General features: G+C 37.7%; 1 protein-coding gene across 3 annotated transcripts in view; it reads right to left on the reverse strand.

The window, feature by feature from the left end:
- stk32c (serine/threonine kinase 32C) overlaps positions 1-26,328 on the reverse strand; it is a 50,986-nt gene that overhangs the window by 9,222 nt on the left and 15,436 nt on the right. For 2 of the 3 annotated variants that reach the window (XM_088421666.1, XM_088421665.1), the window contains exons 2-8: positions 25,213-25,268; positions 12,087-12,238; positions 5,751-5,924; positions 3,330-3,367; positions 1,651-1,740; positions 1,111-1,214; positions 613-729 (exon numbers count right to left, since the gene is read on the reverse strand). In XM_088421666.1, the coding sequence (XP_088277792.1) occupies positions 613-729; positions 1,111-1,214; positions 1,651-1,740; positions 3,330-3,367; positions 5,751-5,924; positions 12,087-12,238; positions 25,213-25,268 (731 nt within the window). The remainder of the gene's footprint in view (positions 1-612; positions 730-1,110; positions 1,215-1,650; positions 1,741-3,329; positions 3,368-5,750; positions 5,925-12,086; positions 12,239-25,212; positions 25,269-26,328) is intronic. The other variant, XM_088421667.1, reaches the window with a different exon arrangement.

Below are 26,328 nucleotides of genomic sequence, written 5' to 3' on the forward strand. Positions count from 1 at the left end.
TTTAAACATATAGATGTTTAGAAAAAAAAAACGTTTTTTTTGTTGTTATTCCTACGGAGTGTGACATAAGAGATATTCATTTTTTCTGAATTGTACGCTTATTACTTGTACTTGAATTACTCAAGGACTTACTTCTGTCCTATTTTGATAAAAACCTGACACTACTCACAGAAAAAAACGGAAACCATGTATATCAAAACACACAACTAGTGCAATTGCTAGGATACAATACAGTGTGCAGTCAAAGTGGGGATGGGGTTGAAAATAGAAAACGGAGGGAGGATTTCCTGTGATGCACTTCGGAAACTCATCCTGCCACCCACGACCTTTATCGTTCGTCCAGCTGACCCACAGTCTATCCAAGTTGACTGCGCAAAAGGCAGACTTATACTTAGGACTGGTCATATGACAGATAAAGAGATTCACATTCTGGGTAAAACGAACTCAACTCACAAAATTAGGTGACCCACTATCGTTTCAGTGCCTACTTTGTAAATCTGAGCTAAAATATAATGTCTGCTGCCTCGAGACTATAACATGGTATCTCACCCTTACATTTGAAATTCAATCTGCATCATAACTCACAAACAACGTATGATGTGCCCCACTTACCTTCCTCAATAGAGAAACGAGGTCTTTGGGCCAGGCCGGGCTGTACTGGACACTAACTGTGCTGAAGAGCTGAATTAGAGACTCCAGTGAGTTACTGGCATGGATGTCATAGGGCCTCTGGAAGGATGTCACCATGGAAAAAAGGAAGTATGAAGGATGCATTAACTCATTCACCGCTTCTGACAACCATAGACATTCATTTTAACTGGGCTGAATCTTTGATGTCTATAGCCACCCACGGCAGTAAATGAATTAAAGGAAGAAATAAGGGGTCTGTTAAGGTGGTTCAGGTATCTGCTTAGGCTGCCTCCCTTTTTTAATGACTTGTATACAGATATTTAGGGCTGCCTCCAATCAATCAAACATAAAAAAAAAAAAAAAAAATCTAGTCAACTCCTGCATTAACAATCATGTTACTGAAACACCTGAAAACTTCATTAAGTTGTGAAAAGAATATGTAAGTCTCCTTTAAGGAGTTTAAAAATTTGAACACCTTACCCATCCCCGTAGAACTTCGAAGACTGTCACCCCTAATGACCACCAGTCTACCTCAAAGGCATAGCCCATCCCTCCATTCATAAAGGACTGAAAGATCTCTGGAGCTGAGAGGGAACACAATGTACAGACAGTTCAGCCTTTCACAAATAATAAAACATTGACACGCTAAATGATTCTGACGGGATGATGAAATAAGCAGACCTCTGACTGCCATCTTTTTATGTAGCCTCTAATTGCACAGAGAGTGACTAAAGTATCTTTGTCACATGCGGACCTTTGCTTCGATATAAGTGTAGCATTTTCTATTGGGAACCCACATTTTGTCAATCAGAAGACAAATCTCCACAAACCATGTATTTATGGAGCTTTTTGTGCAATGTACAATTATGCTCAAACAAAAAAAGAGCCTCACTTCAACCCTTTCATGAAGTTCAAAGCTCAAGATTGTCCAATATGTATTTGAAAGCTTTAAAGGCCCAAATCCATTGCTGAAGACACAAGAGTATGCCAGCAAATTATGTAATACAGCTTCACTTTTACCCATATATGGCTTGGTTCCAGCTAAGGCTGTTGCTCGCTCTCCATCCTTTATTATTGTTGCAATGTTGAAGTCGGTCAGATGAGCATGGCCTACGGGGAAGTAATCAGAGAACAATTGTTCTTTTAGAATAATTAATGAAGTATTTTGAGAGGCAAAATGACCACAGAGAACATTAGACGTTAAATCTTGTTTTGGTGTGTGTCACACGTTTTTAATTTTCTGCTTTAACTGTTACAGATAGAAAAAAAAGGAAAAAAAAAGTGGTTCCCAGCCGACATTCAGAAATTAGACACTGAATTCAAACTTCTGAAACACTGACTTTCTTATGCTGTATGTGTTTTAACAAGATAATGCTAGCAGGTGACTTAAATTAACTGCAATAATGTAAGCAGTGTGGATAGGTGGTGGTATATTCTAGGGCATGGGTTCTCAAATTTTTTGGAGTGAAGGACCCCTTTTAGAAAGTAAAGTTTCCAAGGCTTCATCGCCTCGTCACTAAGCATTGTACACACAAAACACATTTTGAAACGCATTTAAGAAGTACTACATTTTTAAAAATAGACTAAACTGGTTCAATTGATTGCTTTATTGAAGAGTCATGAATACTTACACAATTTAATAAAGAATAAAATCAACAGCAACCAGAGGCGGCGCCAAAAACAGACTAAGCCAAACAAGGTACAACTCAGTAACTGTTGAAAGATAACCTAAATCACTTCCAAAACACCCAAATTATTTCACAGACCCCCACTTTGAGAAGCACTGTTCTAGGGCATGGCTGATATGGATTGTTAACGAGGTCGATGACAATATTGGGCTTAAAAAAAAACAGCCTACAGATTAATTGGCCTATTAATTAAAAAAGTAAATAATGCATAAGATAAACTTTTAATCGTGGGAATTGTACAGTTAATCACCTTGCTGTATGATGTTTCTGCTCTATGACGTCAACGAACGAGGAATGCTGTAACACTTTGGCCGTACAAGCTTTAACGTCGCCGAGACAACGCATCATATCAACCGTGCAAGGGTAAAGCTCTGCTCCAAAAATGCATCTAATGATTTAGTAATGCATTTAATTAAGATATGAAAATGTTTATCTTTGTCAATGTGTGTGTGTTACCAGTAGCTTTTTGAAAGTGTGTTATGTTTAACTGTCACATTTACGTTTTATTCATGTTGCCTTTAAAACGACTGTATTCAACTGATTTATGTTTGAGTATTGGGGAAAAAAAACAATTATGTTTTAGTAGTTGCAAATGTCGGCCAAATTGTCAGTTTTTGCTGATAAAAGGGCTATAATTAGCTGATTTAATCACCAGGCTTATTTAATCAGTTGAGCCCTATTATACTCTTAAGATGAGATACTCCGCAAAAAAACAGGTGTTTAAGGTGTTGTGTTATAGATTGTTTCCTTTAATTCCGCAGATCAGGCTTACGACACCTGGGATCCCTTTTGAATGTGTGTGTGTGTGTGTGTGTGTGTGTGGGGGGGGGGGGATTCATTTCATACAAAAACCTTGAAATGACATTAATCTCCCCATTACCCTCAATGGCTGCCAAAACCTTTTTTTTTAATTTAATGATCAAAGATCTTTAACATACTTATCCCAACTCAAGTAATGTATGCAGGCCACAAAGGAAGGACCTAACTGGAATTAGAAGGTGATATCCTTACCTTGCTCATCCAAAAGAATGTTGTCTGGTTTGACATCTCTAAGAGAGACAAACAAAAATAAGGATAAAACTGTTTTGTACATAACGTCAATGCCATGTTAGAAATGTACAAAGTATAGTTACATACACTGATATAGTACAGCATTCTCATTTATCCTGGTATTGGTCTTGTAAATAGAGCACACTGCAATAGTGTGTGTAGTTCAATTGTATGTTGTGTATGTGAAAACCTGTGGGAGGTGTTTGAAGGCCTGCATGCAGTAAGTGTGAACTATGTTGTTGCAACACGTTAAGCCCGTGAGTGTGAGCACGACCATCAGAGGATATCAGAGAGTAAGTTATTCGGGAATGCATCAGAAATGCATCACAAAACCCGACGGAGCCTCGTGCAGGTTTGTTAGCACATGCTCAACATTAGTCAACCACGCTACTGACACATCATGTTTTAGCCGTTCCCAGCACATCTGAGCCTGCCGCATGATTAACACTTTGTGAGAGGCCAAATTAATTATACTACAATCACTAGTAAGCATATAATAATTTCTGGACTCATTACTGTGAGTGTTTTAAGAACCAAATGCTAAAACACATTGTGATGGTGTAGCAGGCTGGATGGGTACTACATGCCTATTCATAAGATGACTCATAAAAAAAGCTACTATAATAACTCTTTAATTAATTGTATTCCTTTAAAATTTATGATGTTTTGTTGCAAGAGGGAAACGACAGGATTTGTTCTTTGAGTACCAGAAATACCCTGGGTGAAGAAATCAAATGAGACAAGATGCTGGTACACTAAAATCCTGATGGAGACTACAGAAGAGGGACTCATCCCTTTCCCTCCCTTACTAAAAGAACTAATTTTGCCTCCTTGGGCATAGCAGCAGAAGCTGACTGTTGCTAGGAGACCAGAGACCTTCTTCCTTTGGCTAGTGCAACAAAATAATTGTATGGTATTCTGCTGTCAAAAACTTGCAGGGTGGAACAAAACTGAGGAGCTAGGGGTGGCCATGGTTTGGATTATGGCTGTGAGAGCAGACTGCGTCAAAGACGGCACAGACAAAAGCAAAAGACTTTTAATGTACTGTATTGGTTCAGAGTTTACTCAGATGAGCCGACTTGTCATTTTAGTAAAGGAAACAACAATGAATATACGGATGTGGAATTTGCCTTAAATGCAAGTATCAAGTGTGGTAAACAATTTGCAGGTACACGCATGTGCATTGTTGTGTAGCTATACACACATAATGTACACTGTAGCCCAAATGAATGTTTTGAACAAGGTTCAAACTCTTTTTCTGCCTCCTGTGGTTCTAAATATGGGTCTGCGGGGAACTCGCTCTTTCACTGGCTCACAATTAATGGTGTGCTCAGCACATTTGAACAAAGGCTGCAGACTAAATGCTCACCATGGCTGTAGATCACACAATTTTAATTGTTAATCGAAAACAAGGCCTTTCAATGATTACATTGAAAAACTAAGAAAAGGAATTTACAGTGCCGACACTGCGAAAAATAATTAAGATCTGCTAATGGTCTTTAACTTGATACATAAATGCAACTTAAAATGGTCAAACTGATTCATTTACATTCAATACTATGATGAGAAAGTTACATAAAAAAATTACCTTAAAGTAATTATTTTTAGTAGTGCATTTGACCTGAGTTTTTAGGATTCATATTGGGTGAGACCGGATACAAGAATTGACATTGCCCCAAAATAATCGTAAACTGATAGTGATCAATTGGGCTTTGATCAGAATCCCTTTTAAACACAAATCTGATTGATCGAGCACCCCTACCTAATACAATTTTTTTCATGAATTGGTGCTATTTAAAAAGTTGATTGCATTGTTAGTTTAACTCAGTGCTTCTCAATTATATTTTGCCTAGCCCCCCTATAGGAAACAGTCCCCCCCCCCCCCCTCCCCCCCCATTAAGTAAGCAGTATGTAAAGTGTTCTTTGGCTGAAGAAAAACATCAAATTAATCCAATGTCCTCATCCAGACAAGAAACATGATGTGGAACGTAATAAAAAATGATTTGTGTGTCTCATTGCATTATCATTTGACAGTTGCCACAGAAAAATCCCAGGCTCGGGTTACAGAGATAACACACGTGTTCCCCACCTCTATTGGTCGCTTAAAGCTGGGATTAGTTTAACTCCATGCCTGCCCACCTCCGTTTGCCAGGAGTTATTTTGAGTGTTATCGCGCTTTTCACTCCACTGACATTCCGTACGCTCCTGTCAACACATTGTTCCTGGCTACCATCTGCGACGCTGCAGTTTTAACATAAAGCTCGCGAATCATCAAAGGTGAAGCTATGATTACAGTGAATTTTTGACTAAAGGTAGGAATTAAAATAAAAATGTGAAAAAGTAGGATGACAAGTACCAGAAAATAAGAGGTTAACATTGTACCTGTGGATGATATGCTGGCTTTGTAGGTAGTCTAGTGCAAGTGTCATCTCGCAGAGGTAAAGTTTAACAGCATCCTCGCTGAATGAAACACTTTGCTGAAGGTGGTAACGAAGGTCTCCTCCAAGCAGGAGATCCACCACCATGAACATGTCTTCCTCATCCTGGAATGAATACCTGGGTGGAGGTTTTTTTTTTTGGTCGCAACGAGAGAGGAAAACATCACTTAATCATGGCTGGGTTTAGAAAACACACACACAAAAGCTGCACACACAAAAGGCTAAGATGCAAACCATGCAACTACATGACAACAAAGCATTAGTAATGCAAAGTAATTCAAAAAATCATAAACCCAAAACACCTTAATGCAAAGGTGTGCAATGCAACATGTGATAGTATACTGGTATTTGTGGATGAATGCACCTTTTTTTAAGGTTTTGAGAGGTAAATTAACACCTCCATATGCTTATAACATTCCACTTTTATGAACAAACACAAAAGTGTTGGCTACATTCAAGCAAGAATGCAGCTTATGTTTTCTTAATGTGACTTACCGGTAATTAGAAGCTGTTTTTGCTCCACATTTTACTCTTTTGTTAATCAGGCTTACTTAACCCTGCACATCAAATTAAAACACAGGCTTTCAGGGCGGCAGAGGTGGGGGTGGGGTAGGGCTTTGAAATGTTTCACTCCATGATTTCTGCTCCATAAACTGAATGAAGCACATGGGCGAAGAAACTGTATGCAAAAAAATCTATTATATTTGAAAAGTAAACAAAATGTTGTTTCTTTTGGTATTCCATACTGCACATAATTTTATATTGTATTTTTATGCACCATTTTATTTTCTTTTAAAGCCTTGTGATATATTGCATTCAAGCTTTAACACTTGATATATGTCTAGTGTTCACATTCTGATCATACTTCATAAAAAAAACTGAGATTTTTTTTTCTATTGAGAGTGATAATTAGTCTGAACAAATGCATGTTCTTGCTTCAAATAAGACAAAAAAAACCCACATTTGAAGCACTGTGTGATGTCTCTTCTGAAAGCCTTTGACTTTTCCTTGACTTTCATGTGATAGGACAGATAATGGGTGGTTCTGGTTTGTATTGCTATTAAATAATTCAAAATTACATTTCCTCCTGCATGCAAATGGCTGGCCGGTCTTTGTATGATACATGGAGGATAGCAGAACTAAAGATGCAAAGACCATCTTCAGTGTACCAGAGGCTCAGCAGATGGCGGTCCCCGGGATGCTGCAATCCTCACTGTCACCTTTTTATCACCTCGTGGGCACTATGTGACTCACAAAGCCACTTGACAAGACAGCTTCTTTTGTCTGAGGCACTCACTCATCTCATTGACCCACATTCCTATGACATCTAGTGCAAAGAATTTGTTTGGAATTGCATAGAAAGTGAGATATTAGAAGCCCTACATTGATCACGACTCAAACTGTGTCAAGAGCCAACACCCTGGAGAAAAAAAATGCATCTAAGGTAATCGCTTCTGTATTCGGAGCTGACAATGTGTAGTAAACACTCATTGACTGACAAACTCATTTGAACGCACTTTATATTTAAACATATTGAAATGCATTCAAACATAATTGCAAGTCCATCCAACACATCTGGACATACTTGCAAATATTGTACGCAAAAAAAAAAAAGTATTTGTTCACTTAATGCCACGCGATATTGACGCAAATACCTGTTGCAGTACGGTGAATGTGCGCTTAAGCTATTTGTAAATGCATTCAAACGCATTTAAATTTGTTCAAATGTACTTGTTAATATGTTCTAATAAATGTTCTAGTTTGAGTAGAGGAATTCACTCCACTATGGCAGCTCCAGGCTTCCCCACTAATGCCATTTTCTGATTTTAGGGTTGTGTGTGATATTTATACATTAGTTAAAATTCTGGTGACGGAGAGAATGGCTGACAGGAAAATGAAGTTTACAGAAGTGTGTCCAAAAGCAGTAGAGCACTTAGAAAGGTCAGAAGAGGACTAGGCTGCTACAGTCACAGTGACGAAAAGAGAAAGGTTACCTGGCTGGAAGGAGAACAAGGAAGGGGCTGAAATAATCAGGCCACAGTGACAAATGAGGCGGGGAACAGGGAGCGAGAGGAGCAGAGGAAGAGAGGAATAGATTTGTGCCAAAGAAAAACAAAAATTTGTGTTCCTGGCTGTGTTTGGTCTGCAAAGTTAAGGTGGCCTATATAAAGCTAACAGAGGGTGAGATGTCAATGGTGATATTACTTCATTACAGGAAACTTGCAAATGGCTCAGAGGATTTCCCCAACAGTGTGACTGAGCACTGTCCCTACTCTTGATGCCTGAAAACATACTACCAGCGATACACCTTCAGGTGCCCTGCTTCCACAAATGACTCTCCCACTTGCACTATGTCCCACAAATACAATAGCTTGCTAAAAGTAGCAGCCCCGTGTCACGTAAAACGAGTCATGTAAGCTATAACATTATGTGAGGCATGACAATTTTTAGGCAAATAATTTACACTGAAATGTCACCTTGTTATGAAATCTGACTGGGATTATAAAGGTTTGCTTTGTTCCACAATTGCAAAAAGGCATTATTTCACACCAGCCTGTAATCAATATTGCTAATGGAGTCAGAGCAGAACGTAGCACACCTATCCTTTCCATTATTCTCACTCAAGTAGATTCCGGATGAACGAGAGAATGAATAAACACCATGCTAGCCTTCTTCACCTTCTAATACAGTATATGTCTTACGAATGGTGGGACACGCATACGTCTTATTGACAGTGATAATTGTACTCATACCAATGGTGAAACATTTTAATCACAATCACAATTTAATCGTCAGCATTTTTCTGGATATTTTTTCTTTTATACATTGACAGGAAGCCCACATTATTCAGACATTCGCAGTTATTAACATTTGATGCATTGGCAGATTATTGTAAGTGTACGACTGCATTTGAATGCACCACGTGCAAAGCATACATACAGTATTAATGGCTAGTGTTAACGCTGGAGACTAATGTGATATCATACAATGACAGTGGATAATTTTGATAATTGACAATTGATAAGGAATTTCTTAAGTGTCCATAATCAGGAATTAATGCCAGTGTGTTGGTAGCTCTGTGATGTGACGGCATTAAAAACTTAGCCGTGAGGACTCAAGCTAGTCACTCCTAGAGCACAATTACGAAGGCAAAACTTCTAAATAAAAGCTTACTACAGTCATTGCATTGTTGTCTATGTATGATCTGGTGTCTTGTTTTTTTCCATAGTTGGCAACACGTTGTTGGCGTGTGACCTGTTGTTGTTTGTCTTCCTTTGTAGGTCTTTATTTGGCTTGCTCATAGTCCCATGCAATAAGTGAAAGTTCGACAGTTCCTGTTCTCAACCCGCTAAAATGCTACAATGGTAAGCCGGCCAAGCGACACCTCTCTCCTTCTTGTGTGCTCGTGTGACGATCAGACTTGCTGGTTTTTTTTTTTTTTTTCACAACATCCATTGTCTGACATATTCTTCGTTCTTATCTGTCATTGTAATTTTTTAAACTAAATTTTGATTGCTGAAAATGAGCAATAGATTAAGAAACACAGAATGGTGAAAGCTGATCTCAAAATACCAGAATTGACGCACAGGTGAGAGGAAGAAAATCAGTCTTTCTGTGTGCCAGTCCTTGGAAGGATTTCACACATGTACATAAGTACATAATATGGCACATAATATTCAGCCGTCACTCCTCCAAGTTAATCCAGTCAATGTTAGCTCTCCTACACGTAATGCAGTGAGCGACTGGCTATAGCAATTAGTGTGTTGTGAACTCAACATCAGCTCTGCTTAAGGCAGCCTTTCCCCAGCTGATTGATTCACAAGGTAGCCTTTTAATGAATTTGCTCTGCATCTGCAGATAAAAGTACAAAAGCCCAACAGATTTCGGGATATCTCAGTGAAAGTCATAGAGGTCACTGTGCGTGTGTGTGTGTTGAGGATGGAGGAAAGCCTTACAAATCCTGAATTTATCTGAGCCTATCCTACACACAAAATACCACCCCAGCACTGGTTTCAACAACGCTTGCTTTCTCCAGTACAGGGGGTATCATTAATTCCTGCGACAGCTGTTTGGTGTCTTTTTTGCCTTCATAGTGACGACAGATGTGTATTTGGCTCCCTTCTGGCGTGGTCTCAAGAAAAGCACTTCTAAAACGATATCAAAGCTGGTGTTTCTCACATGTTTGCTTTTGAGAATCGAGAGATTCCCAAATCCCCAGCGGCTCTATTGCACATCCATTAACAATTACTCATGGCCATCACAATTGCTAAGCAACAGAAATTGCAACACTAAAGGGAAAAGCCCATGAACTTGGAATCTATCAGAAGGCTTTCACATATAGACTTGGTGAATTCATTACATTTCTAGCTATTATCAAATAGAAGCGAGGGTCGGCAAGATAAAGCAAAGGCTTCATTAGTCCTGTCTCATTACCTGTGCGGCTGAAAGGCTGTCAAGCAGCAAATACTAAAACAGATTCTATGCAATGCAGACTGAACATTATACAATGAGCATTTTAAGAAAGGATTTGAATTAAAACCGTAGCAGAGATCGTTTAAAATACCAAGTTGTTACCTGCCAATGTTCGAAGTATGTGAACCACAATAAAATACAATGTTGTTAGTAACAGCTGTGTTACGACACCATCACACAGCTGGTGTCCAGCAAGAGTGCCTTCGCCTCCTGCCTCTGAACATCTGACAGCTCTCCAGTCCTTTTTGCTAAGGCCACCCAAATACTGGTGAGCCTTATGGAGGAGAAGCAAAGACAGTACTACTTTTATTTTTTATTTATGCCTATATTTTTTTTTGTTTTGTTATGCATTTCTCAAATTCCCCCAAATCAAAATCGGGGAGATTTCAAAGCGTATTTCTTGCCTTGGTGAAACGCTCATTTTAGAGACAGTTTCAAAATGCTGAGCTCCACTATTTATATATGTTTATGTGTGTGTGTGCTGGCGGCTCTTTCCAAACTAAATCAGCTGGCTTTCCTAAGATGGCCAAAGACCCCCCTCCCCCCCCAAAGACCCCCTCTCCAAACATAGGCTTGGATTGCCCGTCATACGACGAATTTGCCCCCAACCGCGGAACGGATACATTTCGTAACATGGGGCCCACTGTATTATAGACCACTGCTTCTACCACTGTAATTAGATTATTTTTAATCTGTTTTTAGAGCGTAATGCATTGAAGGACATTTTTCCAGTATTGACTCTAGAACCAGCAAAACCAAAGCCATGTTTAGATGCAGTTTTTCAATCAATACAATCATAAGGAAGTCCCTTTTAAGAGCCAGTAGCACATTTGCTTGAAAGTAAAATCATGACAGCTATCATTCATGACATTCGTAGGATTGGTTGGAGTTTTATATATGCATGAACATCTTAGTCACCTCTGGGCTATTTGACTATTCCTGACCAACAAGAATAATTGGATGTGATCAAGGCTGGAGGATCACGGTTAGTATACGATAGGTATTCAAACACTACTATCGGCAGCTGTAAGCAGAGTACACTGGCACATGGTGAACTAGAACATGGAAGGCTTTGGCAGTGAAACCCTCGTGATGGGAATTGAACTATAAAAAGAATATACAAGCTCAATACTGTCCTCTAATTAAAATGCCCTCAGTTAGATCTAATGCAGAGGGTTCTCAAGATAGCAACAACATCTCACAATTACACTAAATGCTTTGTCTCCACACATCTAGTCACTAACTGCATATTATGAGGCCATCATGCATGATGTGTGAAAAACAAAATATTCTGGCCTGTGAGTATCTGGAAAAGATGGATGCACGCAATATCATGCTACCAATTACAGGAGAGTAAAGTGCTTTGTGCAATATGCCATGAATTTCGTGCCAGGTCCCCAATTACATTTAGAAATGTGTCCCACTCGGAGATGAGCGTTGAATAATGAAAGCAGCCGTCACTCACTGACTTATCCAACTCCAGGGAGAACTGAGGTCAATTCAAAGCACATTAATTAAAAAAGTGTATGTGTGCTTTCTGAGTCCAAAGTATCTTGTGGAAATTAACAAAGTTAATACTTGTGATCTATGAAAAGCATTTGCAAAAGTTTTCATCCTCGTAGTGCCAAATGAAGTCTTTGTTATACCAGGTGCATTATATCCACAAAAAAATCATACTGTATCAATTTCAGATTTCAACCCAACATGCATCCCTTGAGAGTTTCTTTTGGCTGGACAGACAGTTCATGCAGACAAGACAAAAAGCATGGCATTCCACATTGAAAGGATAAAAACATAAGATAGTCACCAGAGATTTACTAAAAAAACATGTTCTATTTCCTGTAGAATCTCAAGCTCTCTAAAGACGTTTCGGACCTCATCTCTTTCTATACATTGTTGTTTGTTCATGTACTTCATGGCGTACATCTTCTCTGTGTCCCTCTTTTGCACGATGCATACCTGGAATACAAAGTGACAGGATGAAGTGATGAGAGAATGGAGAGAAAATTGGAAAGAGTTAGGGTAAGTAATCAATTTCAAACACAATAACATAACATAAAGTATCTTATCCAGAGGTGGGGAAAAAAAATTACCAACATATGCCTGCTGAGGTGCCAAAGACAAATGTTAATGCTCGAGGAAACGAGCCTTGCACCAGCTTCAGAGACACCACCATCAGTCTTTCAAAATTATTGCTGCATTCTAATCTAGACTGAGGGGAAGTAAGAAATTTCTCATTTGGAGCGCTCAAGTCAAAATGAAAAAAAGGAGAATAACCTCAACCTTGACAAACACAATATGGAAGTTGTTTACCAATTTGTGAAATAACGTGCAGAGAAGAATTTGTACTGATTACAATTAAGGCTTTCCATAATAGACCCATAGGATGAGAACCTCCGAGAAGGAAGGTCTCAGAGTCAAGCCCCTGCTCACATAGAGGAGCTAAAAGAGATATGCTGTATTCACTATGACGCTGACTTGTAACGGAGAGTTCATTATTTCCATGCCAGAGAATAAAACATGGGTTTTCATCATTGTCAGATAAGATACAAGGTCAGGGCTCTGCTGGTTGGTCCTTTTTAATGAGTGCAAAAAAAAAGGAAACAATATGATGCAGTCATAGAAATTGACCTTCAAATAAATGATCAGAATTTGCAAACCCACTATAAATATTTTGTCCCCCTGTTTGTGCATCAGGAATGCAAACAGACGCAACTGCAATGATAAAATAAATAATTGGTAGAGATGTCCATCCATTATGTTCAAGAAAATTGCCACATTTACGTAATTTTTAGCTAATCGTAATCTTAGAAAAAGATCATTTTGAAATTTTTTATCATTACTATTATTTTGAGTGCTAAAAATTAGCAACAAAAAAATCATAAGTACTTCGACACTGCCAAAAGAAAAAAGTATATTTTATACTACGCAACATCACAACACAACCAGAAACAGTAAAAGTAAACGCGACAGAAGGCTAGCATCATGTGACAGTCATAACATTTGTAATATGGAAATTTTAATGAGTAGGGATTAGTGTAAATAAAACATTTCACGTGACAGAAAGGAACGGGCTGTGTTTAACACAACTAATATTAAAAAAAAAAAAAAAACGTATGTGGCCCCTCCCTCAAAAAGAATTTTAATTTACTTTGTTTGAACCACTGCTCCACTAGCCATGTTGTGATAGTTTTGTTAAAAGTATTTGACAGTTCCTTCTCAATACTTTGCCGAGGTATCGAGCCGAAATTTGTACAACAGTGTGTGTGTGTGTGTGTGTGTGTGTACACAGTATGCAGATTTGCCAAATGCCATTAGAAGTGCTTTCATTTTTTTCAGTTGCTTTACTCTCATCATAGTTGCTACTTGTTACATATTGTTGCATACAGAAGAATCCTTTTGCTAAAATGGGACAATGAAGTAAGTGAAAAATGAATTAAATGAAATGTAATTGTTATGTAGCTACTATTCCATGCATAATTGTCGAAGTTATATTTCAATATTTTGGGAAAACAAGAAGGAAACAGTTTTTAGAACAGACATTAGAACTTTTATTGGATTTTTTTGTTATTGCTTGCTTGTTGACAAATATGGTTACATGTTTTTGTTACAGTATTAAAAAATGTGTGTTCTAAAAAATGTTTTTTTCTAGTTTTCATTCATAAAACATATACATAATATTCATGGACAACAAACAGGGCGGCTCGATGGCACTTCACAATTCAGAAACCACAGTTCAAATCCAACCCCCTACAGCTCCAGCCTTCCTATTGTATGTGGAGTTTGCGTGTTCACCATTAGCCTGCATGGGTTCCCTCTGGACATTCAGGCTTATTCTCGTTTTAAATCAACACAAACTTTTTAAAATAACAGAAATATTAACATGTATTCATCTTTGTTTGATTTTCAAACACCATAGAAAGTTCCAAAGTGTTCCAGGGTCAGTAGAATCTCTATAAAGTTAACTGAAAATTTAAAGAAATATTGCCTTTACATTAACACAGTTTAAAGTGTTATAACAGATCCAATTTTTTTTTTTTTTTAAAGACCAATACCAATATTTGTCCAAATACATTTGATGCCAATAATCAGCAAAACTGATAGCCAGTCAATCCCTACTATAAAATTAAAATTAAAGAAACCCCGCGGGACTTAAAAGCCTCTTTATCTGTTTATTGGCATCTGCCACTTTCTTTCGAGTTGAGTCTCGACAACTCTCGGCGTCACAACACACAGCTCCCGGCCATCCCTTAGAGCAAAATGATCATTGCACTCGTCTCAGACCCAGTTTCTCTTTGCTCAAAGCAAGGCCATCTGCACTGCGCAATCCCTTCAAAACCTGCAGAAGATTCGAATCCTGCAGAAGAAATATTAAATAATAAATAAATAAATAAAAAGTGTTCAGCTCAAAATGGTGCGTATGTGTCTATGTGAATATGTACAATATTAGCCATAGCTAATTTCGATCTTAAGTTTGTTAGTTCTACGGCGTGTACTGCTGTCGGAAAGTGTCGATAAAGCAAGTAAAGAAATGTGCAGTATAGCATTTTGTTTAAGTGCAATTTTTTTAAATAATATTTTATGAAATTACAACATTAAAAGTCAGAATGAAGCACGTAAAGAAATGTGCAGTATAGCATCTTTTTAAGTGCAACTTTTTAATTATTTTATGAAGATTAAAAGTCAGCATTTTCTTTAACTGCTGGTGGTCTGCACATATTTTTTTTCTTTTTTACAGTTTTTCATAAGCTTTTTTTCACAGTAAACGTCAGTGCAAAGAAGTTGTGTCTCACATTTGTAGATACGTTGGCATATTACAAAATTATAAAAATGCAAAAACTGGAACAAATAGACTGTGGATTGTGATGATGCAACACCTTACAGTCTTTTTCTAGCTGGTGTCTCATGTTTCATCATTATTTACCAACAATTTTCGCAATTAGTAGCCACAATTTTCATTTGTAACTAGAGACAATCTTTTTCTGAAGAGGTGTTTTGTAACCTGAATTTTTCATTTCAACCAGAATTTTTCATTTTATGTTTATATCACAATACAGTTACAGATCTTTCGGGTCAAATCCATGAAGCTGAGAAACATAGTTTGTTTTTTTTCTGAAAGAGCATTGAAAATACTTTCCAGTGATATTTGAAGCGGGTAACTTTTAGTCAAGATACAGTATGTCACTTTAAGATTCAGAAATTATGAAGATTTTTTTGCTTGTTTGTTTTTCAAGAAAAATGAAAAAAGCAAATGGCAAAAATGTTTGATGATGATTCCCGAATCATTATGTCTTTGTATGTGGTTGAACAGATTCTTCTTGTTCAGTAGGAAATGTTTTATTTAACAGGATTACGGTCAAGGGTTGTGTATTATGTAAGCCCAACCTTCACTGTCAAGCATGTAGCGATCCTTGCCTGCAATCCTTCAGATCTGGTCAGTGCAGCAAAATGACAAAAGTTCAAAAGGAATTATTCATATATTCATAGAGACTAAAAGCAATCCAGTGCATTAAACTGGCTTAGTCTGGAGAAGGAGAAACCAATATTTTAGGGTCCAGAAATGTGAGGCAGATTTTCAACAATGTCTTCAAAGCTATTTGCATATAAATTGAGACATTTTCACCACTGGAAACACTACAGAGTAAAAAATTTGAAGCAAACCTCTATGAAGTGTTGGCTTGGGCACAGAGGTAGTAAAAGAAGCATGAGAGTAGAATCAACTCCTGAAATCAGCATGAACCAAACAAGCTATTACACTTTCTGAAAAAAAATAAAATAAAAATAAACAAGGGAGAAGCTGCTCTTAGGCAAATGTACAGTATGTTTGACAGAAATCAAGTGGAAGCAAAAAAGGGTTTTGAAGCCATTGGCTGGATGATGCCATTTACTCCAAAAATCAGGCCATACATTTATAAACTTAAAATTGAAGTTATCTGAAGTTATCTGTCTTTTTTTTTTTTTAAACAGTACAGGCCAAATTGTTGAACGTACCTTCTCATTCGATTCCTTAAATTAATGATGGCCTCTTATTTTACTTTGGCTAAATGATGAAAACATATGAAAATATGAATTTTAACAACTGTCCATAAAAATAAATATGTGTCCATTAGTGCTGTTCGCTGTGTATTAACACAACTTCTACACAAGACAACTCAGGGTCCCAACCCCATTGATAAAGCAAGAAATTACACAAAATGAAGGTGAGTACCTCTTGAAGCTCATCAAAAGAATGCAGAAAGTGTGCAAAGCAGTAATCAGTGAGAAGGTGTGTCCAAACAAAAAATATTGTATGTATTTATTTTTAAATGCTGCACTGGTTAACAGTTGCAATTCTGAATTACCAAGAGTTAAGTTGCTGTTTACTTGTTTTTCACCTTCATTTACGTAGGAGACTGCAAAGGGACATGATGAAGGGGAACACTGAAAATCTGTTTTGAGCAGCTGTGTTTACATACTGCATCTTATTACTGGAAGTTACGGTCCAGGTAACAAATTATTTAGTACTGCAACTGATGGATGCCACGTGAGGCAAAGTGAACTGAAAACTAGATTCTTGTTTCTGTCAAGAACAAACTATAAAATAACCTAAAACAAGTACTAGTATATGGTATTAATGAATGGGCTAAGCCAAAGGTTCTTGATGAGTGCTGAGCACAGTGCTTGCTGGCTTGGAGTGAGATGCTGTCACAATGTTGGCTGTAATCTTTGACCACCAGCTGCACATAGCACCTGTTTAGCTCTCCCAAATAGCTTTTTAGAGGTGGTGAGACAGGCACGTGCACACACACAAAAACAAATTGATTTCTCTCGAGATGGAAGACGGGTGTCTGTCTCATCAGTATCCTCAAAGACAGCCTCCCAAATTAATTCAATTTCCATCACAATAGCTTCATTGCTCACATTTAATACATGAGTAACTTTTGCTTTGTCACAACACATTCATTATTTAATCAGCACAAAGACAGGAGACTCGTAGAGGCCTCTCTTTTGAGAAATGTTCTCCAAAACTATGGTGGTTGTTTATTTTGTTTTGTTTCTTCCTAGAAATTCTAATGAAATGACAAGACTTGTACCTAAAATGAACATTGAAGATTTACACTAGCTGTCTGGAACCCCAATACAGACAGTAGCTTAAAAAAAATGAACCCCATGTGCTCCATCTGGGTGACAGGGAAGTAGCTTAACCTTTAAAAATGAGAATATCACGTCAAATATTTTTAAATTACATTTTTTTCCTACACAACTTTCCTAAACTGAAGATGCCAGTAGACCTTCCAGTAAAGGTTGGCAGCAAATTTAGATATTATTCATCGGAATTGTTTGGCAGATTAATCTGCGATAACGATTGAATCCATAGCGCGAAGCAAAATATAGAAAGTGTTGTGAAATTGCAAAGCCATTTGCTACTACCCGTCAGCAGATTTATATATCTGTAGAGTAATAGAAATGATTCCCCCCCCCCACGGGTAGTGAACTGACACTTTGAAACCTCTGTGTGCACAGTATATTCAGTCAAGCAGCCCAGTCTTATCAGAAGTGTTCATAGCTGCAAGAATATTGGTCTGCCTGAGTAAAATATTCATTTTCATAAATTGCATGTAAGCTATTCCAAAAAACTTTAATTTCCATTTTGGGTATATTGACAGTGACAGACATTTCCAATATAACAATGCGCAATCATCTTAACACATACCGCTATTTTGAATACATTTTGATAGAAGATGACACAATAACAGAGCTTTATAGAAGTCCTAAATAAATAAGTGTAGGTGAATACTAACAATTTTCTCCAATCCAGCCATCCATTTAGGCAGGGGTCCCCTAATGAGCTAAACGTATAGGAGGCAGCCCTATATTACATGCTGAAGAACTAATATTAGCTATCATGTCGCAAGTTGTTGGATCAACAAAACAAACTAATTTTTGGGCACATTATCGTAAATTACGTCATTATTACAAAGAAAGTAAGACTTACAGACACTCATGGGCCATATTTTCTGGAGAGACAGAACAACGGCTGTCACTGACTGCCTGCTTTTAACTGAAGCCACACTGTCATTCCTCACTACAAAATGTAATATCAATGTAAATCAGTTTCAAAACATGATTATTTCAGGCGTGGCCCATACGGCCCCATACCAGTTGATCCAACGACATAGTACCAGCAGTTGTAGACCTCTGCATTAAAGGACCTAGACTGGGTGTCTGCAAATAAATAATGCTTGGTTCACACTGGCTAACATAGTGGGGACATCTGACATAATGCATTTCCTAGAAACCCTAACCTTTGTCATCGCAACAGATTACCTAACCGTAACCCTTACCTAATATCAACCAAAATACAATTCAAACCAATACTCTAAAAGCAAGTCTTGATCCTAAAAAAGGTTAGAACCTGTGGAGTCCACTAAAACGGTCTCCACAGGTCCCCACAAGTAAAAACTGGGCACTGGCTCCCACCATGTAGCAAAAACCACGAGCACACACAGACAGACACACACACACACACACACACACACACACACACACACACACACACACACACACACGCATGCACACACAGAACGATGTTGAATCTGAGAAGACTGAGTGAGACAAGCAAGGCAAACAGACTTTCAAGGTCTGAGGAATATGACAGCCAGAGAGCGAGGGGAATAATTTGCTCTTATCAGCGAAAGCTGATTCATGACATTACAACATGCCACACATGTCATGAATCAGACTTATGAGTCATTAAAAATATTTCGCCAAGGTTACTGATGCATTTAGTTTATGTATAAATATATGAAAATTGGCAGGGCTTTTTCTTTCTATAAAAAAAGCAAATTGAAATGATACTTTGTGGTGAACTAACTAACTAAAGGTAGTTAGCACATTATTAAATGTCTAAGATTGCTCTTTGCACAGGCACTGTCAATCCATCCATTTTCTGTGCTACCAATCCTCACAAGGGTCTTTTAGGTGAGCTGGAATCTATATCAGCTGACTTTTTGTAAAAAGCAGGGTACATTTTGAACTGATCATCAGCTCTATCTATAGGGTAGTATTCTACTGGGTAGTCTCCAGAAAACATGGTCCAGAAGGTTGATATAAAAGGCTAAAAATAAATTCATCCCAAACCAGCTAAGAATGATATAAGCTCAAACCTCCCTTGAGTGTGCTATATATAAAGATAGTTCACTCAGCTCTTTCCTGATTGTTGTGTACCCCATTATTTCAGACTGGAGCACTTTATAAATGAAGTATTTTTTTCAGAGCAGTTTCACAATCTTCATGCAAAGATATCTGATCCAAAATATGCTAAATTACCAAATATAGGTAGAAAGAATATCTCCTAATGTTGAACAATGGTCAATGTCCAATCTTTTTCAGCAGGGTTAGGGTTAGGCGTGCGCTCATGTCGATTGGCGCCGTTTTTGCATAAGACACACATTTACACATGCACACATCACACAATGCTCATTGAAAATAGCTAGCTCCATGGTGCAATACAAATTCTTCTAAAAACACATTTTCAACATTTGAAAGGGGTTAGGTAAAAGTGAGGATAAAATTTCAGGCTGTAGATTTCCTCTCTAAACGGTGTTTTGCATATTAGAAAGACGATAGATTCAATATCACTCCAGGGAAAAAACAAATAGCATAAAACTGTTTTCAAAGCAATAGAAACTAATTTGCCTTGTGTTATGCCTCTAATTTATGCAAAGTGCTACTTTGAAGAAACTTGGTTAAGCAGAAGGGAACACGTAAATAGGTTATAATGGGATTACATTAATGACAGAATGTAAGTCACATGATGTGCAAAGTAAAAAGTACACAGAGCGATTTCAAAAAGATAAAAGTTTTTTTAGGCAATGTCTATTGCCTATCCAGTCTTGAGTTACTGTGTTAAAAGTGAAAGAATGGTCACAGTAAGTGTTAACACACGGCATTATCATCGTCATCATTATTATTTTTGACTTTCCACTAATTTGTGTTAAAGCAGTGTACAGTGACAGGCAGAAAAATTGAATTCCTATCTAATTTTATGTATCGACAGTACGAGTGGTATCGTTACTTGCTATCATAAGTGGTATCAAACATCTTGAGTCAAACAACTAAGTTTACAATACTATCCCGGTGACCATCATCAGCTCATATCTCTCCAAGGTATGCTTTACTTTAAAGTCTGCTTCAACCAATTAGGATGGCAGAAAAGGATTTCCTCCATACTTAAAACTATTTATGATTTTTTTTTTGTGTGTGTAAAAATGTGGGCGCAATCGTTGCAAGTTGCAAGTCATGCCCATCTGGTTTAAAGGCATAAACTGGCAATAATCTGCTTGAATCCCTGGACAGCAAAAAAAAAAAAAAAAAAAAAAAAAAAAAAAAAATATATATATATATATATATATATATATATATATATATATATATATATATACAGTATATATATATATATATATATTTTTTTTTTTTTTTTTTTTTTTTTAAAGGGCTTGATTATCTTCTGACCTTTCCAAAGGAGCTGATATCTTCTGACATGACGGGCTGTTTCACCCTCCCTCTCTCTCTCTCTGTCCTTTGTCCACTCAGATCTCATTCACTTTCTCCTTCCCACTTATTTTACACACACACACGCACACGCACACACATACATAAACTTAATGCACACACTTACCACTACTGGTGGGTGAGTGTGTGGGATTCTGACAGCTGGAAGTATCCTGCACTACTTCTGACCTTCTTTGTCTTCGTCCATCAACCTCCCTCTATGTTGTCCTCTTGGTGTTTATTTTTCATCTGATTCTTGGTATCAAGGATCTGTCACCAAACTCCTGTCAGTGTCAATGACTGTCATATCTCAGAGGTCTTTCTCCCCCATAGCTCACTATGTGAGGGCCTTAATGAGCCCTGCGGAGGTAAAAATTGTCTCCTGCACCTCGTAGAAACCAAGTACTGAGGGGGTTGACACACATGGTGAAAGGTAGAAGAAGGCAGGGGCATGCAATTATCTTTTCAGTGGCACTGCATAGCCGTTGAGCTCTATAGGAGGCACATTACAAATGAGCTGCCGTATACCCTCCACTTCTCTGGATAAAATCACACCAACCTACCATCATATTTCACCTAACTGAATATAGATAGAATGACCCAGAAGAGATGGATGAGGACAGCAAACTTGAGATTTCAAACTATGACTGCGCAGAAACAGGTTAACTTTGTTTTTTGTTGTTTTTTTTTTAGATTGAGTACCTGCTAATGTGGCATTCATGTTTTTGACTGATTAATACATTTGAAAGTGGTTGCAAGTATGTTCAAACGTATTTGCAAGCACAATAGAACATACTGCATTTGCAAGCACATTAAAATGGGGACCCCCGCCTATTGGGAATCTCTTCAGAGTGATTTTACATGTGCTGAGCAGTAGCATGACAATGGTAGATGCTAATGCAAGTGTTCCACTTTTTCAGTGAAGCAATGAGTGAGCTATTTGGCAACTGGTCACTTCAGTTGGTAAGTCGCAGTGCTCATCTTTGCAATGCTTGTAAAAAAAATTTTTTTCGTGTGAGTGTATTGTTATGTTCATTGTCATGCATGAGGAAACCTATGAAGGGGTACTGAGTTGTTATCGACCACGAACGTGAGTGCAGCTGACAGCATCCTGGGACGATGCACTTGTTAACCGTTTTTTTCTATTTCGTAAGTTGCAGTGCTTGTCTTAGCATTGCTGGGAAAAGTAAGACTTGTTGGCGTATTGTAATGTTTGTTGCTAGGCATGAGGAAGCCTGTGAATGAGGACTGACTCAGTTGTTATCGAGCACAAGGTGAGTTGCAGCTGACAGCCGCTTGGGAGTACATACTTGTTAAAAGTTTTTTCTATTTTTCTTTCAATAAAAGAAGTGATCAGACAGAACCACAACTGAGTAAATCCTTTAACACACAAGGGCATAATAGTATTATAGAGAGCCGTATCCAGCCCATGGGCCATATGTTTGACACCTCTGATCTAATTTTATTTTATTTTTTTCACAAACACCAGGGTCATGAAGAGTAACAGAAGCCTAGGGACAAATCGCATATTTCATCACAAGCTATCAAATTAAAGGAAGCTTTTGGGAGCTGGATAGCCTGCAGAGACATTTGGAAAGTGGGTGTTAAGATGAATAAAAAGACTAGAAGAAAGAGTTGGGTATAAAACAAGGGCCCGAAAAATGGGGTAAAGAACAGAGAAAATATGTCAGCAATGTTTGCATGCAGCTTTGGATGAGGGAAGCGAACCTATCAGCTCTAACAAAGTGCAACACAATGGATCTCATTCACTAGTAAACATGCAGAAATGGTCTTATTCTTTGCACAATTTGAGCATATACAGTATGTGAAATCACCGTTTTCATGCGCATACATTTCAGCCTATTTTCTTCGCATGAGAGAGATCCCCCAAATAATCATAATTTTCTTAATCTTTATCCTGACATCAAAAGGTTGAGTGAGATTAGTGTTGCTTGGCTGTGAAAAAGTATGTGATCGGCATTTGAAATCTGTTCCAGCAGCTGAGCCATCAACTACTGGTGAATACATCATGAAAAATCATACTGATGAATCATAAATTTGTGTCAAAGGTGCATACTTATGATTGAAGCACATATTTGTGTTAATGCAGTGTGGGTGAATGAGGTCCAATATTGTTACAGGGTAAATCAAACCCGAGATTATTATAACAATATTAATGTATTTTATGCAGCATTGTTAGTCTAAACACAGTGATCAAAATTGTTTTTATGAAATATAAATGAAGCTGCAAAATACACATATTCATCTCAGGGGGTGGCCATTTTGCCACTTGTCGACAAAATGACATCACAGTTGCTAAAGTAATCACATCTCAGATTGTGGATTACACATGATCAAACTCAGAAACCAGGTGAGCCATGATAGGTCATTACCTGAACCTTGAACAACCCAGATGTCATTTTTCAGTCAACAGCAAGTGGCAAAATGGCCACCCTCTGAGATGGATAAAAATGGGTGGATTTCTTGGATTAATTTTGCAAAATGTAACACAATCAGATTGCAAAAGACCGGTAAAAAGAAAACTTATAAATATCTGAAGATACAAAGTCTTCTAGGACAGTGGTTCTCAACCATTTTTTTTTTCACCCTGTGATTTTTTTTTTTTTGTAATTGCCTGATTTATCATTCTTTGGAACTACATTTGTATTGGTCTTTCTAGTCATATTTACTGCAGAAAGATATAATACATGTAGATGGTGTAACATCTTTTGTTTATTTATGGCTTGTCTGCTGGACAATTGCTATGCTAAACGACAGTGTGCATCGGCATAAAACTTAATTTTATACCTAAAAAAAAAAAAAAAAGCAATGAGATGCTTTATTGTAAAAGAAAATGCACGGTTCTTGTCCCAGTGTTATAAAAACATTCAATTAGATTGCTGATACCTGCAGAAATGTTGATCAAATGTCTTGCAAGCCTTGAAGTGCTTCCATTTTGCCCCCAATGGCACTCGTGCCATTGGATCTGCCATTGCCACTGGATCTCATTTGAGTGTTGTCACTGTTGCTACAAATTAGTCTTAAGTCGGGTAGAGTCTGTTCAGTTACTTTCAAAAAGTAACTGTAAAGATTACGTGATAGTAAAGTAACTACGTTGGATTACAAGTTACTTCCATCCATCATCTTAACTGCTTATTCTCACGAGGGTCGCGGGGCTGCTGGAGCCTATCCCAGTAGTAGGAAGGGTGCAACCCCAACTGGGTGCCAGCCAATCACAGGACACACAAAGAGGAACAACCATTCACACTAATAAACACACCTAAGGGCAATATGGAGAGTTAATCTGCATGATTTATGGGAATGTGGGAGGAAACTGGATTACTGAGCGAAAACTCAAGCAGGCACAGGGAGAACATCCCAACTCCGCATGGGAAGGCTGCAGCCTGGATCTCTGAACTCTGAGGCGGACGCGCTAAAGAGTCTGCTACCGTGCCCCCCACAAGTTACTTTTTAAGTTATATTCATTAGACCCTGACAGTCCTGCTTAAGTAACCCGCTGGACCACCATACCACAATCATGATTTAAACATGTTTGAAAGACCCCACTCGGTTCTTTGCCTTGGTCCGCATTCAAAATATTCCCTTCTGTGTCAGAAGGAAAGTGACAGCAGCTTGGTGGAACAAAGGAATACATCGTATTAACATAATTTTGCATGGTAATATATTCAGCATTGGGAATGACTTTTCACAACAGAGAGACATATTTGTGAGTGGGGTGGGGTGGAGGGGTGTGTTTAGAGAAGAGCAAAACGGAAAGAATTTGCAAAACATGCAGAGACGAAAGGCTTAGCAAATACAGTATTTCCCGCTATATTTACGATTCAAAATGAAGACAAACGACTATAATCTCTTGACTCCAATTGTGTTGACAAACACAGCAGCGCATCTCATCCTGGTTTTACTTGTTAAATCTCCTACATTTTTTTTCCAACAAATGTGTAGCACAGACATTTGTCCTTTTCATCACCAATGTGATGTGTGACCATCAAAATGGACGGCTGAAAAGAAATTGTAAATGTAATTGGTTTTCACGATGCCGCGCTAACAGGCATGGGAACCAAGATACTTTATTCAAGCACAACTTGACAGTATTGTACTACTCTGTAATTAAACAGAGATATGGGTCAAAACTCCCAGCAGGTTTGCTGGCATGGGCTGAAAGGCAAATCGACTCTCCTCTAAGTGACTTTTATTAATTAGTCTTTCGACGTCAGAAAACAATATATCTTGTAGGCTTTAAGCTTAATGTAATGGGAAGCCCAATCTCACTCTTTGGCAGAGATAAGGACAGTGCTCGCCAGCGGCGTGTACACAACAAACAACTGTTGTAAATCAAGGATGCACAATATACTACTAAAAAGCATCAGGAGATACATTACCTTTCCAAAGCTGCCCTTCCCAATAGCTCGCAATATCTGAAAGTGGTCAAAGTTCACTGCAAGAACAAAAGAAAAGAAATATTACATCACTATTAAAAAATGTCACAATACACAGAGATAAACACAGAATTGCAACGTTGTCAAAGTCCCAAGTAAAAACTTGGTTTTAAGGTTGTTTTGTGGCACCTTATTCTTAAATGAATTCATAAATTGTGATGCACCATAGTCCATAGTCCTAATCTGCCCCAATGCAGTAGCTAAATCAAAATTAAAGTCAATATATGTTTGAAAGACACTTCTGGGACTTAAATAAATAAAAAACAAATGACAACTTGCATTCCTGTTACATTTACATATTCTTGTGCCCATGAGCAAACTATTGATTGTGTGCTGTTTATTAAACATGAAATGACAGTTGAATACTGTTTTTTTTTTTTTTTAAATACAAGAAACACCTTGTGCTAATGTATTCTTACGCTGCACATCGTTAGTAACACCAAAATGTCTACATGTCTACAAATACATGTCTACATGCTTTAAAACTGTGGCAAAATATGGCTTTACAGAATATTATTAAATTGTAAATCAGAGTACAACATAAAACAGACATTTAGCAAGTCAAGACAATGCAATTGAGCAAAGAATTCAAGTCATTTTTTGAATATTTTCAAAGAACAAGAAAAATCACAACTAATGAAACAAAGAAGACTTAATTTCTCTTGATTCATCCTTTGCAGTTTATAGATAAATTGGACAAAAAGAGGGAAAAAATAGAAGGTTTATTTTAATATTATGACTTAGTTAAAAATTACTTGGGTGTCCCTACTATTAAGGCTAAAAGGCGCTGAGACTTGAAACCTAAAGTCTTGAAGATGCGAGATGCCATACTTGCAACAGAATGATTAAAAAAAAAATCTTTAGGGAGGCCGCAACCTGAGCCTTTTCATGTCATAAAAGCTCTATACACTGGCTTGACCGTACCGATCACATTGCAGACCTGAAATGCTGCTGTCAATGAATGGGTTCACAGTAACACAACAGTTATGTTGTGCTATGCTATTAAACTTCTTCTTGACGGTTGGTCATCTTGACTTCAAACCACTTGCCAGCCTTACA

The sequence above is a fragment of the Hippichthys cyanospilos genome, chromosome 8 (assembly GCF_059441005.1).
Source record: "Hippichthys cyanospilos isolate Australia breed blue-spotted pipefish chromosome 8, RoL_Hcya_1.0, whole genome shotgun sequence".
NCBI lineage: Eukaryota > Metazoa > Chordata > Actinopteri > Syngnathiformes > Syngnathidae > Hippichthys > Hippichthys cyanospilos.